Source organism: Vanacampus margaritifer, chromosome 1, assembly GCF_051991255.1.
Source record: "Vanacampus margaritifer isolate UIUO_Vmar chromosome 1, RoL_Vmar_1.0, whole genome shotgun sequence".
NCBI lineage: Eukaryota > Metazoa > Chordata > Actinopteri > Syngnathiformes > Syngnathidae > Vanacampus > Vanacampus margaritifer.
In genome coordinates, this window is record NC_135432.1 from 13,800,358 (window position 1) to 13,827,604 (window position 27,247).

General features: G+C 38.5%; 1 protein-coding gene across 3 annotated transcripts; it reads left to right on the forward strand.

Annotated features, from left to right (window-relative positions):
• Positions 1-656: 656 nt before the first annotated feature.
• LOC144056987 (sodium- and chloride-dependent taurine transporter-like) lies at positions 657-26,785 on the forward strand. 3 transcript variants are annotated; one of them, XM_077574178.1, is made up of 14 exons: positions 657-825; positions 7,491-7,720; positions 7,805-7,939; positions 11,361-11,595; positions 11,768-11,900; positions 12,171-12,305; positions 14,108-14,211; positions 14,352-14,476; positions 17,137-17,249; positions 19,219-19,356; positions 19,701-19,803; positions 22,211-22,311; positions 22,410-22,580; positions 25,346-26,785. In XM_077574178.1, the coding sequence occupies exons 2-14, from the start codon at positions 7,492-7,494 to the stop codon at positions 25,502-25,504; spliced, it is 1,881 nt and encodes a 626-aa protein (XP_077430304.1). In that variant the 5' UTR covers positions 657-825; position 7,491; the 3' UTR covers positions 25,505-26,785. The 3 variants fall into 3 exon arrangements, with proteins under 3 accessions (XP_077430304.1, XP_077430311.1, XP_077430297.1); XM_077574185.1 differs by lacking the exon at positions 657-825 and adding an exon at positions 2,872-2,987; XM_077574171.1 differs by lacking the exon at positions 657-825 and adding an exon at positions 5,512-5,646.
• Positions 26,786-27,247: the final 462 nt, after the last annotated feature.

A 27,247-nucleotide genomic window follows, 5' to 3' on the forward strand; every position in this document is an offset into this window, starting at 1 on the left:
GGGGGTTATTTGCCAAAAGTAAAAAAAATGTACGTTGCATTTGCGCACACACATATATGGAATGTTTGCAACACCCTCTTTGAGCATTATTAACCACATTAATATTAATATAAAAGTGACACTGTTTTAAATGATTTGCAGTATAAATCATAAGAAAATCTTGGTACAACACAGCAATCCGTTTAAGACATATACATTCTTTTTGCAGTGATTCTCCTATGAACTGGGTAAGGGACATCTCTCATCAAATTCCAGCCGTTATCTTCCATTATGTTGCAGTTGCATCGACCTTGGTAACATTCTTCCATTGTTTTGATGTCCTGATGGAAACGCTAGCCCTGCTTTTCTCACTTACGTTGCCAAGGTTCCTGGGAAAGCTGGCTCAGGTGAAGTCGTGAATTTTAACGCTCATTTTAGTCATCGGACATCCCTTATTTTCCTAAGACTGCATTCTGTCATGTTGATGCACGTGTTGGGATGAACGTTGGGATCTACTTGACAAAGCACAAGCACGCCTGAACAAAGCTGGCAAGGAAACGTGGACGAGTGAAGCGTGCGTGTGTACTCGCTCGTCAATTCAAAGTGTCAAACAAAATCAAAAATGCGATGATGATTTTTTGGTGGGGGTTGCTCGGTGAGTCAGGTGCGCTCGTGGAGACTGTCGCTTTAAGAGGTTGTTACATGGAGCTGGTGATTTTCCACTCAAACTGATATTAAGGCAAGCGGCTCCAACGAACGTCATGGTCACGCGGGATAATCACCTTAATTGTTTCAATCAACCTTGACGTGACAAACGAGACGAGGAGCAAGTCGCCCAGTTGACAGGTAAATCCGTTCTTGTGTATTTTACACGTGAAGCCACAACATGGCAATAAGTACCGATGACATTTAATGTGATGGCAAATGATTTTTGATGTCATGCATTTACTCCTTGTCTTTGACGATATGATGTCATGCTTCATTTTTATGCTGCGGTTAAAACAATGCCTGTGATAATATAATGCTATAATAGCCACTTGTCACTGCCTTTAAAATAAAAAACAAAAACAAATATGTATTTATTATTATAATGATTAATTCGTTTGTCAACCCAATTACAAACTGACTAGATTAATTAACCCAAATAACCTTCTTGACATAAATTCACATATCCAAAATTGTGAGTGTTTACTATTTAAATATTCAGTATTTATTTTTAAGCTTGCTATTCAAATATTCAGTATTTTTAAGCTTGCTATTCAAATATTCAGTATTTATTTTTAAGCTTGCTATTCAAATACAATCTAATATACAGTCACACATGACCCATTTAAAGGTAAATATCATTTGCAATGCCTGATGTATTAGACCACACGTTCTTCAGTGTCTTGTTCATTTAAAATGGAAGGTACAACCGAGTACATTTGTTTGGGCAAATAAATGATAACAAAAATAGCTTATGAGTTCATTTAATGTATTACACATTTCTTTTTCTTTTTTTATAGCTTGTTAGTCAAATGATACACCTTTAGTGGTACTTGGATTAAATTGAACAGGAAATTGAGGAAAACAAGGTGGTCTAATAATTTCTTCCGTGATTATAGTTCTAGTTTAATGTCCCTTTACAATGATGTAGTGACACCGGTGGCCAATTCACATCAAAGCAATTAAAGCATCCTTGCTGTTTTTGTCTCTCTCAAAGAATCATACATGAATGTGATGATCGTGCTTTGTCTGCACAATAGTTTACACGGACTGTTACAATGTTACATAACAGATGTAGTCCATAGAGCATGACATGGGCCAAAATGCGATGGATTATGTTGTCATGCAGAGCTTAAAGGGGTCGAGCGAGTGTGTGAGAGTGGGATAGTACTTGTCATCCACTGATTCCTGTTCCCCCGTTAAACTGTGCAAATCCTGTCAAGGACCCTATTAGTTTATAATTGATTGCCGTACGCCAGCCATTGTGGACTCACTCTTGGAGCATTGAGTGGCGTCTAAACTGACTGGAAGAAACGGCATCCATATTTCCTTATTAGGCTATGTTATAGGCTCATACTGGACTTGTTTACAGCGCACAGATGATAAAGCACGTGTCGTGGCAGAATGGAGGACAAGGATTCAAAGTGGTCTGCATACCAGAACTGCTGCAACATGCTCATTAATAGTGATGCTTGGCTGCCAAAGTGTGATGAGGGACCCTCGGCGAAAGCATGCTGTTGATTATTTTTCTGATGCCTTAGTGTGAAACGGAAAATTAGAGGACACAGAGTGGATAGGATTTAAAGTCCAGCAAGAGTTGTATAAAGCATATGTTCAACAAGCTCTAATCTCAACACGTCAGCTGCTTATAGATCATAATGTGGCTCCCGGATCAAATCATTATTGTCTAGCAAAGTTGATTCATTCACCAAAATAAAACTGGAGAAACCCAAGAGTCACATCAGTTTTATGTTGCGTCTCTTAAAATGTTTTCCATTCATTTTATCTTTTTTTTTTGATGTATATAATTTGTCATGTCCCATACACTATATGTACAGAGGATTAATAGTTAAATTATGCTTTTTTTTAAGGGTTTTCCTGTCCACAAGTTATTTGATAAAATTTGTATTTTTGATATATTCTGTTTTCATGGCCATATTTGAAAATGTGCTTTTATACCTGAAATGCTGCTACCAGCAATTTTTCTTTCTACAATAGAGAGTTGCAAGTTGCGGATTAAATATATACATGCATAGGTGTTGACAAACTGAACGTCATAGTGAAATATGAATTGATATAAAAACCTGGCAGAAGTTCAAAGTCAAGGTTCACCATGTCCAACCAAGGAACCTTATGTTTGCATATTGACTTTGTAGATGCATAGAATTTGAGACAAAAAGGAGAGCACTACTTGGCTGCAACCAGCAGAGGCGCTGTTGATCCACTCAACTAGTTTGTCTAGAGAAGAACATGAAGGGATTGGTGACCAACAGCCATACAGACCTCTAACTGAAATTTTAAAAGTAAGTTCCACAAGTGTGTCCTCTACAAACGTGCAGATCCGGTTCTTCTGTTGTGGGTTATCGATGAGAAAACAAATTGTGAGTAGCTTTAACTTGACGAGCTTGTCAGTTGGAAATTAATAGAATTAGTGTTGAATTCACAGGCTAACACAGCTGTGGTTACCTGTTGCTAGGCAAAATCTAAAGTTTAAAATTCATCACAATTCCGAGCTTACGTCACAAGTCAAAATGGTGGTCTTATGCTTCTTTCCAGGAAGGCTTGACGTCGGATTAATCCCACTCGGACTGTCCCAGTTCCACCATCAAAGCGTTTAAGGCAAATGCAAGCAACAAAGATGGCTGATTCCGATCATTTGTTTGTTGTTCTGGTTAACACAGTCTTTCCAAATCACATTGTGTCGCGTGAACATACGTCTTGTATTTACATTTGCCTCAAACGCTTTGAGTTCGAACTGACAGAATCCGAGTGGGATAAATCCGACTTTCAACTTTAATTGAATGCAGCATTTTATTCCCGGTGAAAGGACGCTCTCCGCTCATTGAAAAGCATTAAACTTTAGGTCGCTGTAATTTAATTTTTGATGATTATTATTGATTTGAAAATGTGATAAACTGACTACTATAACAATATGTCTGGTTTGTATGCTCGTCACAGGCAAAAGCAATACAATACACCATGGAAAATTAAGCGTTGCTTTATGGAAATATCAAAAATGCCCGGATGTTTGGAAATGTCAATTGAATATTTTGTTATTCGGATATCCTTCAAATAATCGAGTATTCTGATAATTCCCCCAAAAAATTGGGGGGGCTTGAGCAACCTCTTGGTTTTCATTTTTAGATCATCAACATTAAAACTGTGTATATCAGCAAACTGACAGAACCACAGGAGTGGTTTTGTTGGCTAAAACGACACTTGAGTAAAAAAAATCTATCCATAAGAACTGCACTCGTGTCAGGCTGTCAGCATCAAAGTGTGTAGTCATTTTTGGTTATCAAACTGCCTTTGAAACTAGTCTGATGTCTTGCTAAAGCCTACTCGCTTGGCTAGCTGCTAGCCATTAGCCGCGGACGCTAGGAACAGGCACCACATGGTACAATGTCTGTAATTATTTACAGAAGTTCCATTACGTTTGATTCAACTGTATCGGAAAGTGTGTTACGTTGACCGCTAAGTTTGTATGAAGGAATCCTACAGAGTGAAGGCTGCCCCCACTGATCACACTGTGATTCTTTTTATTGTTGCTTTCCTCTGCCTGGCCCTGTTATCTTTCACTAGTGACTGCTGGAATTCTCATCAGAGATAAATGTGTATGAGGTCAGCTCCACAACAAAGTTTAACCTCACAGCAGAGCACGTTTGCCAATGGTTTGGTCATTTTCCATGCACTTGCTGTTTGTAATGATACATATGAATAAACAATAAGAACAGATTGTGAGTAGGTTCTTAATTTACATATCACAATTGGCAACATTAAATGAAATTTTGCTGATGAAATTTGGCCACTTTTGCCGTCGACTGAAAATGGCATCACAGTGCATCAAGGCTCAGCTTACGTCATATGATCAAACCCAGAAAACAGGTGAGCTGTCATTCGTCGTTACCTGAGATTTTAGGCACTGTTTTGTCATTTGCAGTTGACATGAGGTGGCAGTACAAGGTAAAATGGCCGCCCCCTGAGATGGATAAAAATGGGTGGATTATGCTGCTTAATTCATATTCCAAAACACAATATTAATCAGAATGTCGTGTTTGGGCTAGTCGGGTCATACGTTGAATGTACTTGTACTTATTGGGAGCCCTGCGATTCTTTCTTTTCAATGAGTTAGTCACATTTTGGGCTAATCTTTATTTCTTGTCCTTGTATGCTGAGTTGTTGGGCTCCATGTGCCCAAGCAGTTTTGATGGCGTTTTTTATTGCCTCAATTCCGAGCCTGTCGCGGCATTACATAGCGCGGGTTTGATGTGTGTGAGTCAACTAGCAATAAATGCGTACCTTAAGTAGGACTGGGGATATTTGTTTCTTAATGCCACTTTCTTTCTTGTTGTTGGCTCTCCTTCTGTACGGCTGTTCCCCTTATCAAATTAGCTCTCCAAATGTGTGTGTGTGTTTTTTGCTAATTTTTGATAGCGTGTGGGCTTATGTTTTAACTGCATTACGTGAGCAACATGAGCGTTTTGACTGGCACAGGTGGATCTTTTTTTTTTTTTTGCGGCCTGGTACCAAATGGCCTGTGGCCCGGTTTCTCCCCGGTGGGCTCCTAAAGAACTGGTTTAAGCCCTCCCTTTTGTTTCCCCCACTGATTTGTCTTCTGCAACTTGAATTGAAAGTATGTGTGTGTGTGTGTGTGTGTGTGTGTGTGTGTGTGTGTGTGTGTGTGTGTGTGTGTGTGTGTGTGTGTGTGTGAGGGGGAGGGGTGGTGAGGAGGTGTAGTGGGAAGTGGAAATTTACAGTCTCCCATGTTTGTACCTGAGTTGTCTGTCAATGCAAGGCTCCGTCCAATCCCTGCTTTGGATTTAATTGTCTTTAGCCGGGGGGCGGGCCCTGCTGTCAGCTCCACTTCTTGTGACCCGAGCTGGCATAAATGCACTCAGTACAGAGGAATGGTGACAGCTGACAACGACAAACTTTTGACATTGTTGCAGCCATGAAGGAAATGTAAGTTTTCTTTATGACCTTAAATAGACAATGTGATATTTAGGGGGGGTTACTTGTCTGCCATTGTGTTTTTCTAAATTGTTTTAATGAAGAGTGTGTTGAAAGATTATGTGGACTAATTTAATTTAGATGTATATTTTTTAAATGTGGTAAAAAAAAAAAATCACAATCATTATCCAGGAGAGAGAGTGTTGGCTTCTCTAAAATTGTACAACTTCTACTTAAAATGAATGCATTTTAAATATGTAACTATTTATTTATGAAAATAAATCGTTTTAAATCCCAGAGGCAATTTGAATTAAGTTCCTATCTAGCGTGCATCGAGCGTCCCGGCACCAAAAGTCAGGCAAGCAGGTGCAGGAGCAATTTAGAGGAGCAAAAGAGGGGAAAGGGAGCGAGAGGATGAGAAATGCTGTGGGTGAGATCCAGTTATGTAATGAGGCTGGAGAATGGAAAGCCACTCAGTTTGACTTGCCATGCATAACAAGGGGAGAAAAATGCCCGAAAATGATGACACAGTGCTCACACTTGGACAGAGGGCTGTTGAGGTGAGAGAACTCCATTCCGATATGAATGTTGCAAGTTTGATGGAGACTTGTTAAATGTAAGCTGGCTGTTATTTGTTGTTGTCCTGCTTTTATTTGATTTAGCGCGACAGTCATTCACCTCATATTTCACAATAGGTTTTGACCCATGAGCAATGTGAACTCCCTCAGGTTGAGAAATGATGCATGAATGTAGTATGTATGTATGTAGCAATAAAGCCCGTCTTTCCTGGAACGTTACTTTTATAAGCACTTGACTGACCTTACTGTATAAGCTTGTGTGCAAGCGGACTAGGCGTTATCTTCCGCTCTAAATTTGGACCTATGAGTGTTGTAGCACAAGATAAATGTCTAATTTGTCACCTCAAGCGCATATTGTGTTGATTTTCTTACTATCCAACTAGCAATATTGTGGAATTGTCTTTTGATTCATTAACCTTTGGATTGGTTGATGGCAATTTAGGAATAAACGATTTTTAAAAATAATCCAACTGTGTGTGTGTGTGTGTGTGTGTGTGCCCCCTACAACAAACTCTCAAATATTGCAATTGTGAATTAATGTTTTCTTTTTCAAGGTCCACTTCCCATGTATTTTTTTTTTGTTAACAAACAAACTGTAATATGTTTTACATGCTAAAATAAAGGCAAATGAATCAAAATAATATGAAAGACAGTTTATCTACTTCAATTACTTCACTAAACACTTTGACTTTCCGTCTTTTAAGCATTCACTTCGACAACTTCACAAAATTCTAACAAACGTGTGGCAGAAACCTAAATCAACAATAAATACAAACAAATCAGTTGCGAAAGTCGACTGACCAGAAAAAAGCACCGGGGGGGGTGCTTTTTTGGGTTAGGGTTAGGGTTAGGTTATTTCTTCTTTTTTGGGGGGGGGGGCCCCAAAAAAAAAAATTGCACCCTTTGCAGTTTGAAAATTGCATTCTACTACATTGCCCTAACCCTAACCCTAACCAATTAGAATTTCCGTAATTGGCGACTGATTGCCTCGCAGGTTGCATCCTTTTTAGTTTCCCTAATTTGACAAGTCGGCTTGTCTCGATTGAAATCGTCCACCCAAACGTTTCTCCAGTCTTGAATGACCTCCACGCATCAACTGCTCAGATTAGCAAGATTAGCACCATGCCACTGAATATCATGCACCCAGTGATTACACAGCACTGTGTAACGCAATCAGGAGACGGTATTATCTCGCTAATGCTCGCCACCTCGTCCCGCTCACCTCTGCCTGCGTCCGTCTACTTCACGTGCCCGCTGTTCTTGCTCCCTTCTCCGCAGCATGGCCCAAAAAGAGAAGCTTCAATGCCTGAAGGACTTCCACAAGGACACGTTGAAACCCTCGCCGGGGAAGAGTCCAGGCACGCGTCCCGAAGACGAGGCCGAAGGCAAGGTGCCGCAGAGGGAGAAGTGGTCCAGCAAGCTCGACTTTGTCTTGTCCGTAGCCGGGGGCTTCGTCGGATTAGGGAACGTCTGGCGTTTCCCTTATCTTTGTTACAAAAATGGTGGAGGTAGGTTGGAGTTGCACGGACAAGAAAGTGGTCAAAGAAAAAAAAAAAAATCATCTGATCAGATTCCTGTTTCTTATCACCCAGGTGCATTCCTCATCCCATACTTTATCTTCCTGTTTGGTGGAGGCCTGCCTGTCTTCTTCTTGGAAGTGGCACTGGGCCAGTACACCTCTGAAGGAGGGATCACCTGCTGGGCCAAACTCTGCCCCATCTTCACGGGTCAGTCCAAACATTTTCTGCATCGCTGCTCAGCACCAGTTTGTGAAACTTTCTGGCCGCCGCATTGCCACAATGGAAGGTCAACTATTGGTGGCGAGTTTCTCGAGACGAGAGCTGCTCTTGACAAACCCCGCAGCGCACAGTCCACAATTAATAAATACCTGAGGTCGGTTTAGGTAAATCCGCTGAATCAAGCTCTTGTTGATGTGGAGTTCCAGTGTGGCTCTCCGGATAGACTTTCCCTCGCTTTGCATGGACGCCTGCTCTAAGAGTTTGATGTTTTCATCAATGGTGATAAAGAGCAGAAAATGTACCACATGTTGCAGCAGTGTGACGGCCATAAAACTTCTCAAACTTAACTTATAAAGCCTAAGATGTCAAATTCTGCTGGCATCGCATCTATCCAAATGATGCCTGAAAATAATTTTGTGATGTCGTGACTTTTGGGATGCCCTTCTTGTATAGACTTCCTGTGACATCTTTTTATTATAAAATATATTCCTTGGCTCATTAAAGTTTGGCAAACTGACGTATGACGTGCATGCAACATTTAATTTTTATTTTATTTTTTTATTTAACAATAGATTTATTGTTTAGGTTGTAGTTTGCATTGGTGTACAAGTTCACTGTGCCATAAAAGGAGCTGATAATTCTTTGGAGGTGGATTATCTTGTGGTGGTGAACCGAACATTTATGCCATGACATCGGGAATCAGGAAATTGCTCTGTGGACCTCAGGTGAACCTAATGTTAATGATCTGAAAACCTGTTACACTTTAATTTATTTCCCCCACCACAAAATAAGAATTTACCCCAGACGATCAGATAGTCATTCATATGCAATTATTAATCAGCATTGAAGATGAATAAAATGAATATGCTTAAAAGCACTATCCGGTGAGCACATACCAAGGCACAATGATGCATTGCAGGTTGTGTGTGTATACATAATAGATTAATGGGTTCTTGGTTGTCATGGAAACAGACACGACAGGAAAAAAAGACAAGTTGCCTAGCAATGAGCACTGCAGGATCTATTGCCACTGCACAATTTGTTTTGTTTTTCATTTCTGAAGACTGCGACATGCTGTTTTAGTCATGTTCTGTCTGTGCCCGTGATGCAGAACACGTAGACTGTAGCACTGTGCGCCCCTTAACACGCCCCCCACCCTCCATGTCCACGAGACACACTGAGACCGGAGCGCTAGCTGCTGTTGTCTGCTTTCTGAGGTATATTTGAAATCTCTCCATCGGGTACATTAGAGATAACTGGCCAAGCTCACATCATCACATTTTTTATTACACCTGTCACATGCTCATGGGTTTGCATTTGGCATGACAAGGTGTCACGACGATTTGTATAAAAATGCTGTTGAGCGCGCAAGAGGGAGCAGGAAATTCTCTATTGAGGTTCACACCAAAGTCATCCATAAATAGCACAAAATCATTATAGACGCTTGCCCCTCGTTGACCTCGTTTGTATGAATGGATAACGATAGTAGTAATGAGTTGCTTAACAACAGCGCTTTGTTTACACCGACGTCTTTTTCAGTATCTAGTTGTGCTGTGGACCCTTGGAACATGAATGGCTCAGCGGTAGAACAATGGTCAGTTTGTCCTGAAATTTCAAAGAAAATATGCTCCAAACAACTGTTAAAAAATCCAAACCCTAGCGAAAACAAAATGAGATCAAATATCTTGGCCTCTCATTTTGTGTTGTTTTGTACGTGCAAGTACCCTTTGGCCTACAGTGATAAGATAAAGCAGTGGCGGGCACACTTCGGTCCTCAAGGGCCGGCGTCCTGCAGGTTTTGGAGGTTTTCCTGCTGCAACGCATGCTTTGTTTTTAAAACATTGCTAGCCTAGCGCTAATGCTAAAGAGCATGGCTCATCACATTCAAATGCTAAAGAAGTTAGCATCAACTTCGGGAGTAATAGTCCTTCAAATAATATTCACACACAAATGCTGTGGAAACACATACCCACAGGGAAGATAAGACTACTCAAAGGCACAAATTCTTCCCAGTTTATGAAAAATGAGTTATTTTAATTAATTCAATCACAACTTTCTTCTGTTCTCATTGTAAGCGTGTACACCACGGATGCTCGGCACCACTGCCCCTAAGAGGCCAAAACACACAGGAACACCAAGTATTTGTTTTGCAATTACTGTTTTAGTATACTGTACAGTATTTTTATTTGTTCATTTTTACTTTTTTTAGTTTAAGGATTCACTGAATTTTCTTTTCCTCAAAATTAAAGGATACAAATATATCCAAAGAGTTGTTGTTTTTTGTCATACCAACACACATTTCCACATGACCTAGCACAAAATACAATTCCTGAGGTCCCAGGTTAGCACACTAAGTCCCCAGACTTGTGAAAATAACATCAGATAAAATAAATATGATAAAGAGGGTAATGTAATGCTTAAGTTTGAAAATGAAGAATTAATTGAATTGAATTTCAGATGATATTTGTAAGGTTATGTTATACTTGACAAAAATAATAAGAGTTCACCAATAAAGTGTTCAACGTGAAGGGATGAATGGCGTAAGGCTATGATCATAGTTTTGAGTAGTTGAGCCTTAGTAGTTTTAAAATCAATGAATAATCATTTCATTAATCGTGATTTCAATCTCAACCAAAATAATTGTGATTATTTTTCCCATAAGCGTCGAACCCTACTTAGTACTACTATGTTGTTTTGAGAAACTAAATATAAAAAAATAATAGGAACAGATCTGCTCAAAATTGTGGAAACAGAAATAGTGGACAGATGGATGCATTCATGTTCCATGAACATCCTGTCCCCTGGAGCAGATGACCTTAAACACATGCAGACGTTGCAAGAGAACGTCACATTTAATGCAAGCATTTTCACACACTGTATATAAAATCAAATGAAGGAGCCCTTCCTTATTTGCTTTTCCTCTTACAATGGCTCAAATTAATACAAGTGTGTGAAAGGTGTTAAGCTGCATAGTGTCAAATCCACAGCAAGTTATCACTCCGCAGCTGTTTGGTTTTTATGGTTGCCGCTGACAAAGTTAGCCACAGTAGAAGAATTTCGCAGCAGAAGAGCCAAATTTTCCCTCCGGAGGAGGTGGAGAGTGACGACGGGGCTAAAACGGGAGGTCATTATCTGGCAAGTCAGCATGACTAGTAATGGTAATGTTCGAAGTCGCGTCACGTCAGTTGATGTGAGAGCTTCTGCCGGTCTTCCGCCATGTTGTGGAAACATCGCTCCGAGCTTTTGCTCCATTTGATAGTGTCACACCTGCATTTGCTTGTGGCCATGTCAACATTTACATACCCTATTCTCTAAAGAAAGATTCTGTATTAGATTGGAATCTGGAGCCATTTGAATCCGTAACACAGACATGCAATGTCGCATTCAATGTCCTCTTTCTCGTCGGCAGGTATTGGCTATGCCTCAATCGTGATCGTCTCCCTGCTGAATGTCTACTACATCGTCATCTTGGCCTGGGGGCTGTACTACCTATTTCAGTGCTTTCAGCCTGAGCTTCCCTGGGCCAAATGCAAGCAGCCCTGGAACACAGAACACTGTGTGGAGGACACCATTCGAAAGAACCAGACCCTTTGGCTGGCGGCCAATGTTACCAACTTTACCTCCCCTGTGACGGAATTCTGGGAGTGAGTATTTACTAACTCACACTTGATCTTATCTGTACCTTCTTTTCTTTTCTTTTTCACCTCTCGGACCATCAAAATAACTGGTGTTTTATTTTATTTACCATGTCACATCCCTTAGCTGTTTTTGAAATGTAAAAAGGAAGAGCTGCCATTTATTGTGCATCTTGTGCAGGCGCAACGTCCTGAGCATATCCTCTGGGATCGAAGACATCGGGCCCCTGAAGTGGGATCTGGCGCTTTGTCTGTTAGCAGTGTGGGTTATTTGCTTCTTCTGCATCTGGAAGGGAGTCAAGTCCACTGGGAAAGTGAGTAAGGAGATGTGGTCTGCGATTCTTCTTCTTCTTATTATTATTATTATTGTTTGTCATTTGCCCTCAAAACTGCCTCCTAAACTGGGGCAGGACAGCAGGGGAATAAACTCCTAGGAAGTATTTATGGGTTTGCTGTAGTTGTTCACTTGATAGCTGTTCGTAATAACAGTGAGACTTATCTTTTCCTGTATTCTGAGGACAGTTGGGTAATGGTGGTAATATATGTTAAGGCAAGACTGTAATGACACCTTTTGTCCTATCTAGGTCGTGTACATAACAGCAACTTTCCCGTTCGTGATGCTGATTGTGCTGCTCGTGCGAGGAGTGACCCTGCCGGGGGCATCGGAGGGCATCAAGTTCTACCTCTACCCTGACCTGAGTCGACTGCAGGACCCAGAGGTAACACTACAAATGATCTAAAATGTTTAAGTCTTTTGCGTTGTCCACAAGTAGACGTCTACATTCAGGTTATTTTTGTTGCTTAAACAGTAATTAGTACCTTGACTTATGAGTGCCTCAGTTTGGTCACTTTTTATTTTGATTGTGTTGCCAGCCACAATTGTAATTAGCAAGCATGGCGCTTGCAGTGCACAACTTTTGGCCCAAGAACACTTGATAAAACCAGTTAATTTCTTTATATTCTGGAAAAAAATATTTTTAGGCTGATTAATTTTTTGCTCCTGTAACGCTTATAACAGTTTGACATTTTTACATTACTCATCCATCCATCCATTTTCTTAACCGCTTGTCCTCACAAGGGTCGCTGGGGGCGCTGGAGCCTATCCCAGCTGGCTTCGGGCAAGTAGGCAGGGTACACTCTGAACTGGTTGCCAGCCAATCACATTACTCAGTCCTTAGTATTTAACTTTTCAACTAAAAGGAAATGTGCAAAAATCATGAAATAAATAAGAAATAACATAAATAATAATGATTATTAATAATTGGGGTGTCAGGTGATTACAAATTTTTAATCATAATTAATCACATGACTAGTTAACTCTCAATCGCAAATTTTATATCTGTTTTAAATGTATAATAAAATGTCCAATTTTTTTTTTTCATACTCTTGTTAACATAAAAGTGGAAAAATGTAAAACTAATAGAAGTATGGCTGCATCTTTTACTCAATGATACAGTAACAATACATAAAATTGATTTAAGATTATAAAGATGCACTATACTGTAAAAAAAACAAACAAGTGTGATTGATTTGTGTTGGTCATTTTTTGCCACACAAGTGCGATATTGATTTGTGTTGAGGTCATTTTTTTGCCACTAGATGGCATAAGTGCATCTTTCTTTTCATATTAAGAGCAATCTATTCTTTAACATGAAGTAACTTGTGAAATACTGTACATTTTTTAAATCATAAAATACACCTTGACACCAATATATGCATTATTATTAAAAATATTACTGCTAAATTTTGACATGGATGTGTCTGCTGCGTTGCGACTGGAATTCCTCCAGTACAGGCTTTTCAAGTAAGGGGCGGTCATTAATCACATGTTTAAAAAAATTAGTGGCGTTAAAGGAACTTTAAATTAACTCAAAATTAACGCACAAATTTTGACACCCCTGATAATAATGTAATAATCTATAATAACAAGTAAATAACAATAAAAGAAAAAATTAATCTTTTTTGTCTTAACGCTTATAAGAATAATTACTGTTGTACATTATTCTGTCCTTAGTATTTAACTTTTTAGCGGAGAGGAAATGTGCACGTAGGAAAAAACTGAAATAAATACATTAATAAATAATAATAATAATAATAATAAAGAAAAAAAACATTTTATTTTTGTGGTCCTATAACATTTATAACAATAATTACAGGCAAATCATTTGACTGTTTTACATTACTCTGTACTTATTTAACTTTTCAGCAGAGAGGAAATGAACAAAAAACTTGAACGTCTGAATGTCATTATTGTTGTCCTGGTCGCAATGTTTTAATTTGTTTAATTTGTAAAAAGAAAGAACAGTCTGCAAAAAAAGGCAAATTTTTCGCCAACTTTAAAATGACTTATCTACCAGTTAAATCGTCCTGCCAATTAATTGATTGGGCCTTAATGAGTCCATTGTAAATATAAATTTGTAATTCAATGTCGCCCCGTACACAATGACAACTGTGAGTACATTCACTTCAATACTTGTGATGTGTTAGTTACCAAGTGACCCCCTCTTGTCCCAACTCAAAGGTGTGGATTGACGCGGGTACCCAGATTTTCTTCTCCTACGCCATTTGTTTGGGTGCCATGACATCACTGGGGAGCTACAACAAATACAAGTACAACTGCTACAGGTGAGCGGCACCTCCTCTGGGAAAGGGGCGGGTGCAGGTCAGAAGTAGTGACGTGTCCGAGACGGCTGCGTAAAAAGAAAATGGGAACTTCGGTTCCGTGTGTGTTCATTAACAACCTCCATGACATATGTGTGACATAGGGACTGTTTGCTGCTGGGAGTCCTCAACAGCGGTACCAGCTTTGTGTCTGGCTTCGCAATATTTTCCGTCCTGGGCTTCATGGCACAAGAACAAGGGGTGGACATTGCCGATGTGGCAGAGTCAGGTACGAGGGTCCAAGGTGATGGCAGCAGTGATGGTGGGCGCTGCTGCCAAACAGAAAAGACAATTGGAGATTTATCCCCTCCCCAAAAAACAAATCAACGATGCTGAAATGTAGGGCTATCGGCAATTGCACACTCCAGGTCAGGTGCCAGAGGATTGGGTTGACATCACTTTAACGAGCGCACCGACGCAGCTTCCCTTTTGCTCATTTGTGCCCTCGTGTCCCACATCCAAGCCGCTCGTGTCCTGTTGTAGCTCTGGGACACGGCTAAGAAGATTGGGCCTCGCGGGCAATTATTGGCCATGAGCTCCTCACTGCCAGCGACGCTCCTCTTCCTCCTCCCAGTTCCGTTAACAAGCTGCAAATCGCCAGAGGTGGATGACATCCGTTCTGTTTTGGATTTCTTTTTCAGTTGATTTTTTTCTTCTCATTGCCGTGGGGTCTTTGAGATGAGATGAGCGGTATTTCAGCATGCTCGCTGCTGTAGTTGATCAACTCTTGCTTGGCTTCAACACCAATGCAGTCCTGTTTCCTCAAATGACGTAATCATGGCTGGATGACTGTGATGGTTCCTGTGTATTTACATTTTTTATTAGATGACACAATAGAGCTTATGTTGATGATGCTGGAAAAAAAAAAGACTACAATTGAGTCCTGTCATGTGACATCAGACAACTTCACTTCCTTACACCATTTAATTTGTCCCGTTCACAGTCACTCGTATAGCTGCTACAATGGTTAGCAAATTATGCGGTATACTTTGGATGTTTGTAAAATTAATACAATCTACCCATTCAATTAATCTAATGGGTTTAAGTCCCTGTAAAGTGAAAGTGAATGTCTTGGAAAACACACACTAGATAGGAAATTGTTGTTACCTGCCAAGTTTGAATGAACTTAAAAACCAAAAAAAATCAAATACTGTATACAAAATGAGTATGGAAGAGGATTAGGGCCAGTGAAGAGAGGGAAAAAAAAGTTTGGCAGGATTCTGACTTACAGTCAGAATTCTGACAATAAAGTCAGAATTCTGACTTTAATTGTTGTGTTGTCCTGTCGCCACCGACAGTTTCGGATTTCAAAGGTTTAAGTTAGTCAAAATTCTAATTTTAAAGTCAGAATTCTGTGATTAAAGTGATAATTCTGAGAATAAAGTCTGAGTTCTGACTTTAATTCTCTAGACTTTTGAATCCTCATTTACAGAAGAGGATTAGGGCCAGTGAAGAGAGAAAAAAAATAGGTTGGCAGAATTCTGAGAATAAAGTCAGAATTCTCACTTTAATCTCAGAATTCTCACTTGAGAGTCAGAATCCTGCCAACCTTTTTTTTCTCTCTTCACTGGCCCTAATCCTCTTCCGTAAATGATGATTCAAAAGTCTAGAGAATTAAAGTGTGCAGCCTCTCAGTTTCCCCTTTTGAGGCTTCAATGACAATCACGCCATGTTTTTGTGGTTCGAAAGAATAATACTGTATATTATATTTTTTTCTGTTTTTTTCCCCCCGCTGCAGGTTGATATGTTACGTAATCGTGTATGGCAAAGACTTGACAACTATTTTTTATCTATTTTTCAATTTAGACCATGTTACTGTGTACAGTAGCTCAAAGCAAACAAAGTTTTTAAGTAGTGGGGGCCTTGTTTTAGCTACACCACAAAAACAATAATTGGTGGAAAACGGTTAACACTATATATCCACATTTAAGTACTTGTGTAGTCTCCTCAGCTATTGTACGTTTTTGTACTGTTTAATGTATGGAGAATCAAATCTCTAAATTCACTTTACAGGGTCTTTAAGTATCACAAAGGTCCTGTATTTTTCTAAGCTCCCACTTGTTCCAATCCCTTTCAAGAGCATATTTGTCATACCTGTCTTATTGTCACACTGCATTTGTTTTTAGATATGCATTATCTGTTGACACTGCTTTGTCAGAATTTCTGTTTTGGGACTCGGTGAAGGTTTTATCTTGTTCCCTGGTGCAAAGTGTTTAGGATAACTGTAAATGATTTGCGATGGCCAGTGTTGTTGAATGGCAGCACAGTATTGAGTGGAGCTGATGAGTTGATATAAGAGAGTTGTGAATGATGGTCTGTGGACAATGGGTAACGACTTTCCACTTTATTGGTATAAGCGCACACACTGTACGTTTTGTTCAGTTGTAAATGTAAGGTAATAAATACTTAATAGGTGATCCATCTTCAGGGTATAGTTGTTTTTTTGTGCTGTTGTATTTTTGGGATCTATTGAGGAGCTCGCTTCTGTGAATTGAAGGCCTATTTTATGGCAGATATACGAGTGACCAGGTGAACTATTCGACCATTTGAAAGTGAAGTTAATGTATGAGCGGTGTAGTTCAATGAGGCTGAGTTAATGTGATTGCTTGCATTCTGACTCATTTATTGTTTTTATTGCTGGCCTGCAAGTAAACACCCACAGATCACAAGAGCATCTATAGAAATGCTTTCTTGGTGACTGCACATGCAATACACTTTTTTTTAATTAGGTCACATTTCCTGTAGATCGCAGGGAGTGGCCAGGTCATGTTCAGCCTCACTAGCTCAGCCTTTTCATGACTTCTGTCGTCCGAGCTTAAATTAGACAAGAGTTGTTAACGCTGTCCTTTACCCCCTCTGCTCCCCTTCCCCAATCTGTTTTCCCTCCAGGTCCCGGCTTGGCCTTCATCGCTTACCCTAAAGCAGTGTCCATGATGCCGCTGCCAACTTTCTGGGCCATCCTTTTCTTTATCATGCTGCTGCTACTTGGTCTTGACAGTCAGGTATGTGCTCAATGTGTGACATTTCACATGCTTTTTGTCCAATATGAATAAATAAAATAAAAATAATAAAAATATGAAATGCTCATGCTTTTAGCATTTCCTCCACTCCAGGCTAAACAAACAAAATAAATCTTTGTCCACGGCAATGTTGTTTAAAACAAATCTCTGTTCATATGCCAACCCCCCCCCCCCCCCCCCCAAAAAAAAAAAAAATCCGTACACAAGTTTTAAAGTCCAAATATTCCGTGTATCCACCTTGACCAGTCAGTTAGCTCTGACATAATACTGTGCCTTTTGTTTGCTTATGCACACAAAAATGTAACTTTGAAGTTTGAAGATAACTACAAAGGGAATGGACCCTATCGAACACAAATTGCATATCCTGAAAAACTTAAAAACAAATAAACTACTGTAGATCAGACAGTCTACACAACCATGTTCAAATGCCAGGTTTTTGCAATATAATAAAATGAGACCAAGATAAATAATTTCTAAACATTTATGTGACCTACAACATGTTTTTTTATACAAGGGTAGAAATAAAAATTAAACTGAAATAATGTCCCAAAAGTTTAGAATATAAACAAGGGTGTGAAGACTTTTTATATCCACTGTACCTTGAGTAATGTTAATTTTATCAGCCAATTTTAAATTTTGTCTGTTTTAGTCCAGCTTCAATCACGCTTATTAATTTTTATCATAGTCAACCTCATCCCTATTTTTCGACTATAAATCTAGCATTTTAGTCTTTATTTTAATCCAAGAGAACTTTTATTCATTTAGTTTTAGTCAACAAAAACTGTCAATGTTGTAGTCAGGACAATCAATTACCCCTGTATATTTTTGGGTTCAACAGATAATGTTGAACATTTCAGATCTAAAACTATTTAACATTAAATTTCCTCTCATCTTTTTAATGATAAACAACATGACACACAAAGTATGTCAACAAGTGGCTGCTATAGCTCCATGCTATGAGCTAGTAAATTAGCCAGCATTAGTTAGCGGTTAGATTAACATAATTGTTGGAACATTATGGCTGTTGGGTTCATCTAACGTTATAATTATAATTTACGCTTTTTTTTTTCCTAAAAAAAAAAAAAAACTTTTTTGAAACTTTTTCTTTTTAACCTTTCACCGTGAATCCACCTCGTGTGTCAAATGTGTTTGTGCATGTTGCACTCGCTAGCTGCAGATTTGAAAGGGGGTGTGTCATTGTGTCAGTGACAGATTAGCAGAGACAAGATTTTACAAAATGATATAATTTTTGTCCCGTTTTTTGTTCATGAACTAAATTAGTCCAGTTTTTAGTGAAGTACGTTTTCGTCTCGTCTTCGTTAGATACTGATTTAGTCCCAGTTATTGTTTATTAATGAGGGTTCTAGTTTAGTTTTAGTCTGGTGAAAAATGTGTTGACGGAATTATTTTTGTTTAGTTTTCGTTGATGAAATTAACACTAGTACCAAGCTACTTCTGATGGCTTTTAATTCATTCACTGCCATTGACGGCTATAGACGTCAAAAATTCATTTGAACTATTTCTATTAGTTTAACATTTGTTTCCCACTTTTGTTAACAGGAGTATGAAAACCTAGAAAAAATATATATTGTTTAGAACAGATATAAAATTTGTGATTAATTGTGAGTTAACTATTGAAGTCATGCGATTAATTACAATTAAAAAAATTCATCGCCTTACGCCCCTAATTTTTAATAATCTTTTCTTTTTTCAATAAAAAAAAAGTCTGGGTTTTCATACTCTTGTTAACAAAAGTGGGCAAAGAAATGTTAAACTAATAGAAAAAGTTAAAATGAATTTTTGACGTTTATAGGCGTCAATGGCAGTGAATGAGTGAAATAGGTACAAATTCCTGAAGTAAACAGAAAACTGCAATGAGCGTAATACGTTGTTAATAATGGGTAACGTAATTGTCACTAAATTCTAGTAACGGATGGTTTTGTTGTTGCAGTTTGTTGAAGTGGAAGGACAGATCACGTCCATCGTGGATCTGTATCCGGCCCTCCTCAGGAAGGGGTACCGGCGTGAGATCTTTATCGCCATCATGTGTTCCATAAGCTATCTCTTGGGACTTGCCATGGTAACCAAGGTAAGTTTTAGCCTGCGGGGATTCTATTTGCAGAAGCAAGAGAGACTCGCGATAACGTCACAAACTTTCCGCTGGCTTTCATGTTGCAACCAAATATGGCGTCCTTCATTTTCTCTTCTCGCATTCCTTGAATGGAACAATTGGTCGTCTTAAAAGTGCGCTTCAATGAACTTTCAGCACCTGTTGAACTCTTCTCCAGATGGGCGGTCGCCAACATTCTTGCGCTTTACGTTCGACATCCCGGCCGACCCTCGCTTTTAATGTCGCTTTCCATCTCTGCGGCTGTCTTCAATTGCACACACTTGCATCGGCGGAGCGATTGATGCCGCTGTTCTTCTTCCCAGGGTGGCATGTACGTGTTCCAACTCTTCGACTACTATGCAGCCAGCGGTGTGTGCCTTTTGTGGGTTGCATTTTTTGAATGCATTGCTGTCGCCTGGGTTTATGGTAAGTGGACGGGACTTTGATTGGTTTTCTTTGAGCTTTTTATCAAAGTAATGATTCCGCAAAACACAAATGAACTCTGTGGTAAAACAAGTGCCCTTGTGACTTGGTTCACACCATTTGTTAAGGTTAGGCTGATGCTGTGTGGATTTTTTTTTTTCCAACAATATTAAGTCACAGTGGAAGAAAGGCCTCATACTGTATATGTCCATGGTAACGAAACGAGCATGGAATGGCAAAATCTATTGCACATTAGATCAGCTAGGAGAAGAAGCGTGGAAGAATCATTCTCTGAATGTTCTGAACTCCCGTCTCCATGCTAGTTGGCAGAATAATGCTGCCCACGGGAGAATCATAGCTAAGTTCTGTTCCCATAGCTAACGACATGTTGTACTTCTTCAGATGGCAAACAAGATGAATCAGTGAAACGGCACACATCATCCAGCCATTCTGTACTTGCTTAAAAACGTGATTAACCAACAATCAAGTCCACATCAACTTAATTATTACCAATCCATTCATTGATTACTTGGATGGCCCTTTATTTACAAAGAGCTGTTATATTAAAGAGCTACACCAATAATAACGATAAGGTGGATGAGCAACCTCCCCGTTTCATGCCCTAAAAGTTGCCATTTTCCTTTGAACTTCATATTTATCGTATTAAACGCCCACTTTTTTTTCAATAAATTAACTGCAAGCAGACAATGTACATTCAGCCAACACTGAAGAATGGCAAAATGCTGGCCGTAATATCATTGAAAACATGAGTTTCTCAAGGTGGGCATTACGACAGGATGGACGTTTCAAGAACATGCAAAATGTTCAATATAATGATAACAATAGAATATGCATAATTTCTGTAAAATGACTTGTTTTATCAAATAACCTATTGTGAACAATATATCCATGTAAAAAATATATATATTTTATTATCATTTATCCATTAATTGCACCCACTGTAGTTAACAGAACAGTATATGGGGGATGCCAAACGTGTTTTTGGGATCTTCTGAAAAGTGGTAATTTTGGAGATACGAGGATTCCATCTAACCCAGCCAATATGTGGAGCGTTTTTTGTTTTGTGGATTTTTTTTTAGGGCTGGGTATCGATTCTAATTTCATCAATCGATCAAATTTCAAAAAAGGGTTCAGTTGGATTAGATTTAGATTTTTTTTCTGATTTGATTCACTTGAATTGAATCCAATATCAATTATGGCACATCATTCCTTAACTCATTTGCTCCCTAAAACGTATAAATGCATTCTATTTCAAATGTTTTAAGTGTCCCAAAGACGTATTTTTATTTTTTGATTTTTTTTTTTATGCTAGAGCATACAGAAGGCTTTGATCCAGCCTCTCAACTGCAGAGAATGGTTTAGGAAATAGTAGTTATTACAAAAACGGCCAGCAGGGGGCAGCAGAGCAAAAGAGATCAACCAGGGCCATGTTGAAAAAAACATTTACCTACAGTTCTATACAGATTTGTGAATAATGATGAACCTTAGCTATATTCTAATGTTAATTGCTACAAAATGGAAACATAGAAATATACTTTTTTTTCCTGGTGAAAGAAGAGACTCTAATCTTTCTTTTGGTAGGTTCCATGTTTTTATAGTAATAGAACACAATATTCTGTGGGCCTTGCAAAATCTGTCAAAATCCAGTAAAACAGCCGGGAGCGAAAGGGATTGCTTCAGTGAAAATGTCTGGGAGGGAATGGGTTAAATGTCAAGGACATGATAAAGGCTCCACAAATACTAAATTCCAAAGTAAATTTTGCAGTAAACTGGTCAAATGATTTAGTTAATTAATGAAAGTAACGTGTTATAATCACTTAAGTGTAACACAAACATTGACATCAGCAAAGATGAGATGAAAATAGTTTCATAATTGAATTAAATAATAGTAAATATAAATTAAAAAGAGTCTGAATTGTCTTAAAGTGCAATAAGTCAGATCTTTCATAAATGAAAAAAATACAAAATACAATTAAATTCATGTGAACAGTAAATTTCAAGAAACGGTATGATACAAAAAAAAATTGGCCTTTAAAATTCTATTTTCTTAAGAATTTATGGGAAAAGAGATATTAAAATAATCGATTCATGGTTTTATGAATCTATCGGCCTAGAAAAGGGGAATCGATTTTATATTGATTTCTAGGACTTTTTGGACCTAGCCCTAATTTTTCTTTTATGTGCTGTTGTTGAAGAGAAATGACCTAGTGAACCAGTTCTACCTGGGACATAATTATGTTCTTGTCAAGCTATATAATTGTTACAAGATATGATGTTGTTTTCACAAACAGATAAGCAAGCGCTTGTTAAGCCGTAAAGAATTTCCATGTTAATACACATGTTGAAGGCCATTCAAGAACAAGCGTTCTTTCTCATTAATGTTTGTCAGGAGTTGATAATTTCTATGATGGAGTTGAGGATATGATTGGCTACAGACCAAACTCGTGGATGAAATGGAGCTGGACCATCATCACACCAGTCCTCTGCATGGTGAGACGGTCTCTGCAGTCGTACCGTTAATTATTATCAAACGTGGTCAATGTTGACTTTGCGTCTTGAACTAAAACCCGATTGTGTTTGTCCCTCAGGGCTGTTTTGTCTTCTCGCTGGTCAAGTACAAGCCGTTGACATACAACAAAGTGTACGAATACCCTGACTGGGCCATCGGCCTGGGTTGGTGCTTGGCCTTGGCCTCCATGATCTGCATCCCCATGGTGATGGTCATCAAGATCTTGCAGTCTGAGGGACCCCTCATTGAAGTGAGTGACACTGACACGTTCACCTCCTGGCAAATAAAGCTAGGAAACGAAGAGAAAGAAATTACTTGCAGCTATACCATGACTGGAAAAACACAAACAAATAAATACTACGCAAAGAGTTTAACCGACGTCAAGTTATCGTACCTCACTTCATACATATATATATATATATATATATATATATATATATATATATATATATATATATCTCTATATATATAGATATATCTATATATATACTGTATCTCTATCTATATATAGATATATCTATATATCTATATATATATATATATATATATATATTGTTGTAAGAAAATAATGGGAAATAATTTTTTTGCATTATTTCCTGTACAGGCATTTTAAAAACTAATATTCCTGTTATTCCGTGGTAGAAATAATTTAGATGAAAAGGAGGTTTTCAAGGAAGTTAAGGCGATTGGCTGTTGAGCTAAGCTAATCATTTGTCGCTATCTCCACCCTTCTTCATTTTACTGTAGTTATTCCTTTCATAGATTCAAAGACAGTCAAGTGGTTTACTGGCCCTTTAAAAAACAACAACTAACATTCCTGTTATTCAGGTGTAGAAATAATTTCAATGAAAAGGTGGAAATTTTCAAGGTAGTTGTAAACAAGGCTATTGGCTGTATGCTAAGATAAGCCTCTCCACTCTTCTTTTTGATTTGGCTGAAATTAGTTTCCTCATAGATTCAAAGACAGTCAAGTTGTCTACAAGCCAACTCTTTGACTGCCAAAAACGTTAAATAACGTTTAGTAAAATCCTATGGAGGAGTGCCAAAGACGTTAAAATATGTTTTTTCAAAACGGGTGAAACTAACCATTTTCTATTGTTGATTACTGAAAAACGGAATAAGGTAGAAACAAACTTTTTTTTCTGATGAAAGATGAGAGTCCAGTCTTTAATTTGGTAGTATGTGTGTTTCCATAGTCCAAACACAACATTTTCTGTGGACCTTGAAAGATCAGTCAAAAATGCTTAAATCGGCTGGCACCCACGGCATCCCTTTTCTGAAAACGTCTGGCAGTCAAAGAGTTAAAAAAAAAAACGAACATATTCTGTTATTCAGTTGTAGAAATAATTTTGATGAAAAGGGAAGGTTTTCTAGGAAAATGGCTATATGCTAAGCTAATGTTTTGTCACTATCGTCACCCTTCTCAACTTCTTAAGTTATAGAGTTAGGCGGTTAATGTGGTAAACAGTTTTATGGGTACAGATAGAATGTCATAAACTTGTGTTTCGCAAACATTCTACACCAAGTTCCACTTCAAATAATTAGCTCTCAAAGTGCCACCTAATTATATTGAATATTAAGTCTCTGTAAAATACATAGTCTGAACATTAAGTTTGCTCTTAACTCTTAGACTGCCAGACGTTTTCAGAAACGGGATGTCGCCAGTGCCAGCCGATTTAAGCATTTTGACTGATCTTTCAAGGTTCACAGAAAATGTTGTGTTTGGACTATGGAAACACACATACTACCAAATGAAAGATTGGACTCTCATCTTTCATCAGAAAAAAAAGTTTGTTTCTACCTTATTCCGTTCTTCAGTAATCAACAATAGAAAATGGTTACTTTCACCGAAATTCTCTGTTTTGAAACAAAAAACGGAGAAAAAGAGCTTTTTGTGAAACAATGTTATTTCATGCACTCTAGTGAATTGTACACTTCTTTTTGTCCATGAATGATGCCACAAACACCTAAATAATGCTTTACTTCTGTAAAACGCTTTCACCAACAATGAAAAAGTGTTTTTAGTTTGCAAAATACGTCTATTTCCATTCAACAGTGTAACAATTTGACAAAACAATTTCGCAAACTATTTACAAATGTGTGCAACTGTGGTACTACTTACAATTATGTGGATGTTTCAAATACAGTTTTTCTTTTTGTAACGCTCTCCTGCGTGCAAGGAGACGCCGCTGGACTCGCACAACAGTTTACTTTCACTTTCGCGCTTGTCCGTTTCGCGTGCAAACGTTACACTTTCTTGACGGCCTTTTTTTCCGGGGAATAAATAGCAAGTAGCAGACTGTACACACTCCTCCGATGAATATGCATTGGACTCGGGGCACTCTCCGTCGTCCGATTGAACGTCGCGCTGAGCGTGCTCGGTTGTGCTCCGCGTTTTCCGGTGTTGGCATCGCTAGCCCGTGAACCTTTTATGACGTCGTCATAGCCGCCGCGTCAACGCTTCCAACTTCGCCGTCAACCTCGGAGTCACCATCATGATCATTGTCGTCATCAATGTGCTCTTTATCGTTGGTCGATGTCTTTGAAAAAAACGGCTCGACCGTGAGCTGCGTGCAAGCGGACGCCATTATGGCTTCTTCAGCCAATGTCCCCTCAACACTCTAGCCCCGCCTCACGTCTTCTACTGACGCCCACCCAATCTTGTCAAAAGAGAGTCATCGCTGCCCTCTAGGGGCCAAAAATAGTCATTAGGCACAACAGACTTGTTGGAAACTTTCACCACAGATGCGGAAGGGTTCCCTCTACCCGTTTCAAAAAAAAGATATAAAAAAATGGGTGGACGTCTTTTAACGTCTTTGGCGCTCCTCCGTAGGTTTTTGCAGAACGTCATTTAACGTATTTGGCAGTAAAAGAGTTACATAGAAGAAAAGATCAAGTACACTGCTGTATATGATTAATTAGAAATGTATTGCACATACATAAAGGAGAAAATGTGTACTTAAAGGTTAAAAACCAGCTTTGAGTGGAATGCCTCAACGCTTGTCTTTCACGCAGCGGATCAAAGCTGTGGCGGCCCCGGCGAAGTCAGGCGTGAGCTCCCGGCCCAAAGAGTACACAACGGCCAAAAGCAGCGAGCTGACGCAGCCCCTGGACCCCAACGGGAACCAGGGCTTGATCAAGCCCACCCACACCGTTGTAGAAACAACCATGTGAGCGCTCTCTGTGAGAGGAATAAGATTGATGTGCTTTCCATGTTCTTATCGTATTTGCTAACGTTGGTAGTTTTGCGAATTCACCTTTAGAGATCCTGTGGTTTGATATCTATGAGGAGAATCTATCGATGTGATTTTGGCTCTTTATTTTTTACCATATCAATATTGTTAATGTTTCAATTGTTGTCGCTGTAGTTGGCACTGGCTGTAGGCAGTGTAGTATTTCTGACATAGAACACTGTTTTACTACCTTTCTTCTTGTTGATTCCGGAGAGATGAGGAATTTTTGTGTCTGATCAAGAAGCAGGAATGAAATTCTCACTTCTCTTAAATCCAGCAAACTGAACGCGATGATAAAAAGGTAGGCGACGTGTGAACACCCGACATGAGAGCGGCCGCTTTGTTACTGAGCTAATTCGTCGTGTTCGTCTGAATCTCGTCTAGAGGTGAGCCTGCATCTGTTGGGGTATATAATGCACAGTATTTACACTGCTTTTATTGAAGGCCTTGGCTAAATCCAATGATAAGCACATTCACATGAAACTCCTCCATGTTATTAAAAACAAACAAATATGATTGACGAAGACATTTCAGAGTATTTGTATACTGCTTTTGTGACTGCTCAGGTCAGTCCCAGTGCTTTTTTTTTTTTTTAAACCTCTTTGCACTTTATTGCTGTTTCACTGTTGTAGTATTTTTATTGTTGCAATGTGTTGTTGTAGAACATGCAACACATTTCAGCAGGAAATATTTTACTTTGTTGTCCAGTTTATCAATGTTAACAAATCCTTGTCTGTAGAATGTGTAGGAATCTAAAACGATACAGCTTGATTCATACATGATTTGTAAACTAATTGTGCAGGTTGAACTTTTTTTTTTTTTTTCAAACATACTGACAGCTCTATTGTTATAACAGATGTGCTTGTTTCTTGGTTTTAGTTTTAGCCAGTTGTATAATTGTTTGTGAATCACATATGCCTTTTGTAACAATTTTGTACACCATGATTGATTACTTTAGCGGCAACTCAGAAGTGTTTTAATTACATTGTGCAATATTCAATGTAGTAATGGCAACTTGTAAATGTTCAATGTTATGAATTAATCAGAATTAAAAATGCAATACTGTATTCAAAAAAAGGAACAAGTCGCACGTGCGTATTCACCGCAGCTTCATCCACTAAAAATCTAAACGTACCAAAGTGTTTGTATCTCACATTTGTCTCCGTTTAGGTGCACATTGCATCATTTCCACGTAGACTGCAAATAAACACTGTTCCTTGGACATGCTTTAATTGATCATTCTTTTCTGTTCATGCATTCACCACTCCTAATCACTTGTAGTGCCATACACAATCTGCTGAAATATGTACGACATCTTCACTGTAAAAATTAAATATATATATATATATATATATATATATATATATATATATATTTTTTTTTTTTTTTGCAATATCTAACCATTTTTAATTAGATGAATTGTACGTATATTTCGCAAAGAGGAAATTACGCAGCTCCACTGAGGCAAGGCAATAAAATATTTGGCATAAATATTCAGTCAAAAATTGAGTATGCAAATTATTATTATTTTTTAAAGAATCTGAAAATAGGTAAGTTTGTAAATACTGAACTGCATTCAACTGTTTAATCTTAACCCAATGGTGTGTGCTATTCACAAATTGATATCAAAATGGAACAAGAAGCATAAACAGCCACCGAAAATGCCGTTAATACCTTTTCACAC

What these genes read in the sequence shown, in the direction of transcription:
- LOC144056987 (XM_077574171.1), top strand. An exon ending in GAGTCAAGTCCACTGGGAAA is followed by an intron (nt 11,901 to 12,170) that starts GTGAGTAAGGAG and finishes TGTCCTATCTAG; the next exon opens with GTCGTGTACATAACAGCAAC. An exon ending in TCACACCAGTCCTCTGCATG is followed by an intron (nt 22,312 to 22,409) that starts GTGAGACGGTCT and finishes TTTGTCCCTCAG; the next exon opens with GGCTGTTTTGTCTTCTCGCT.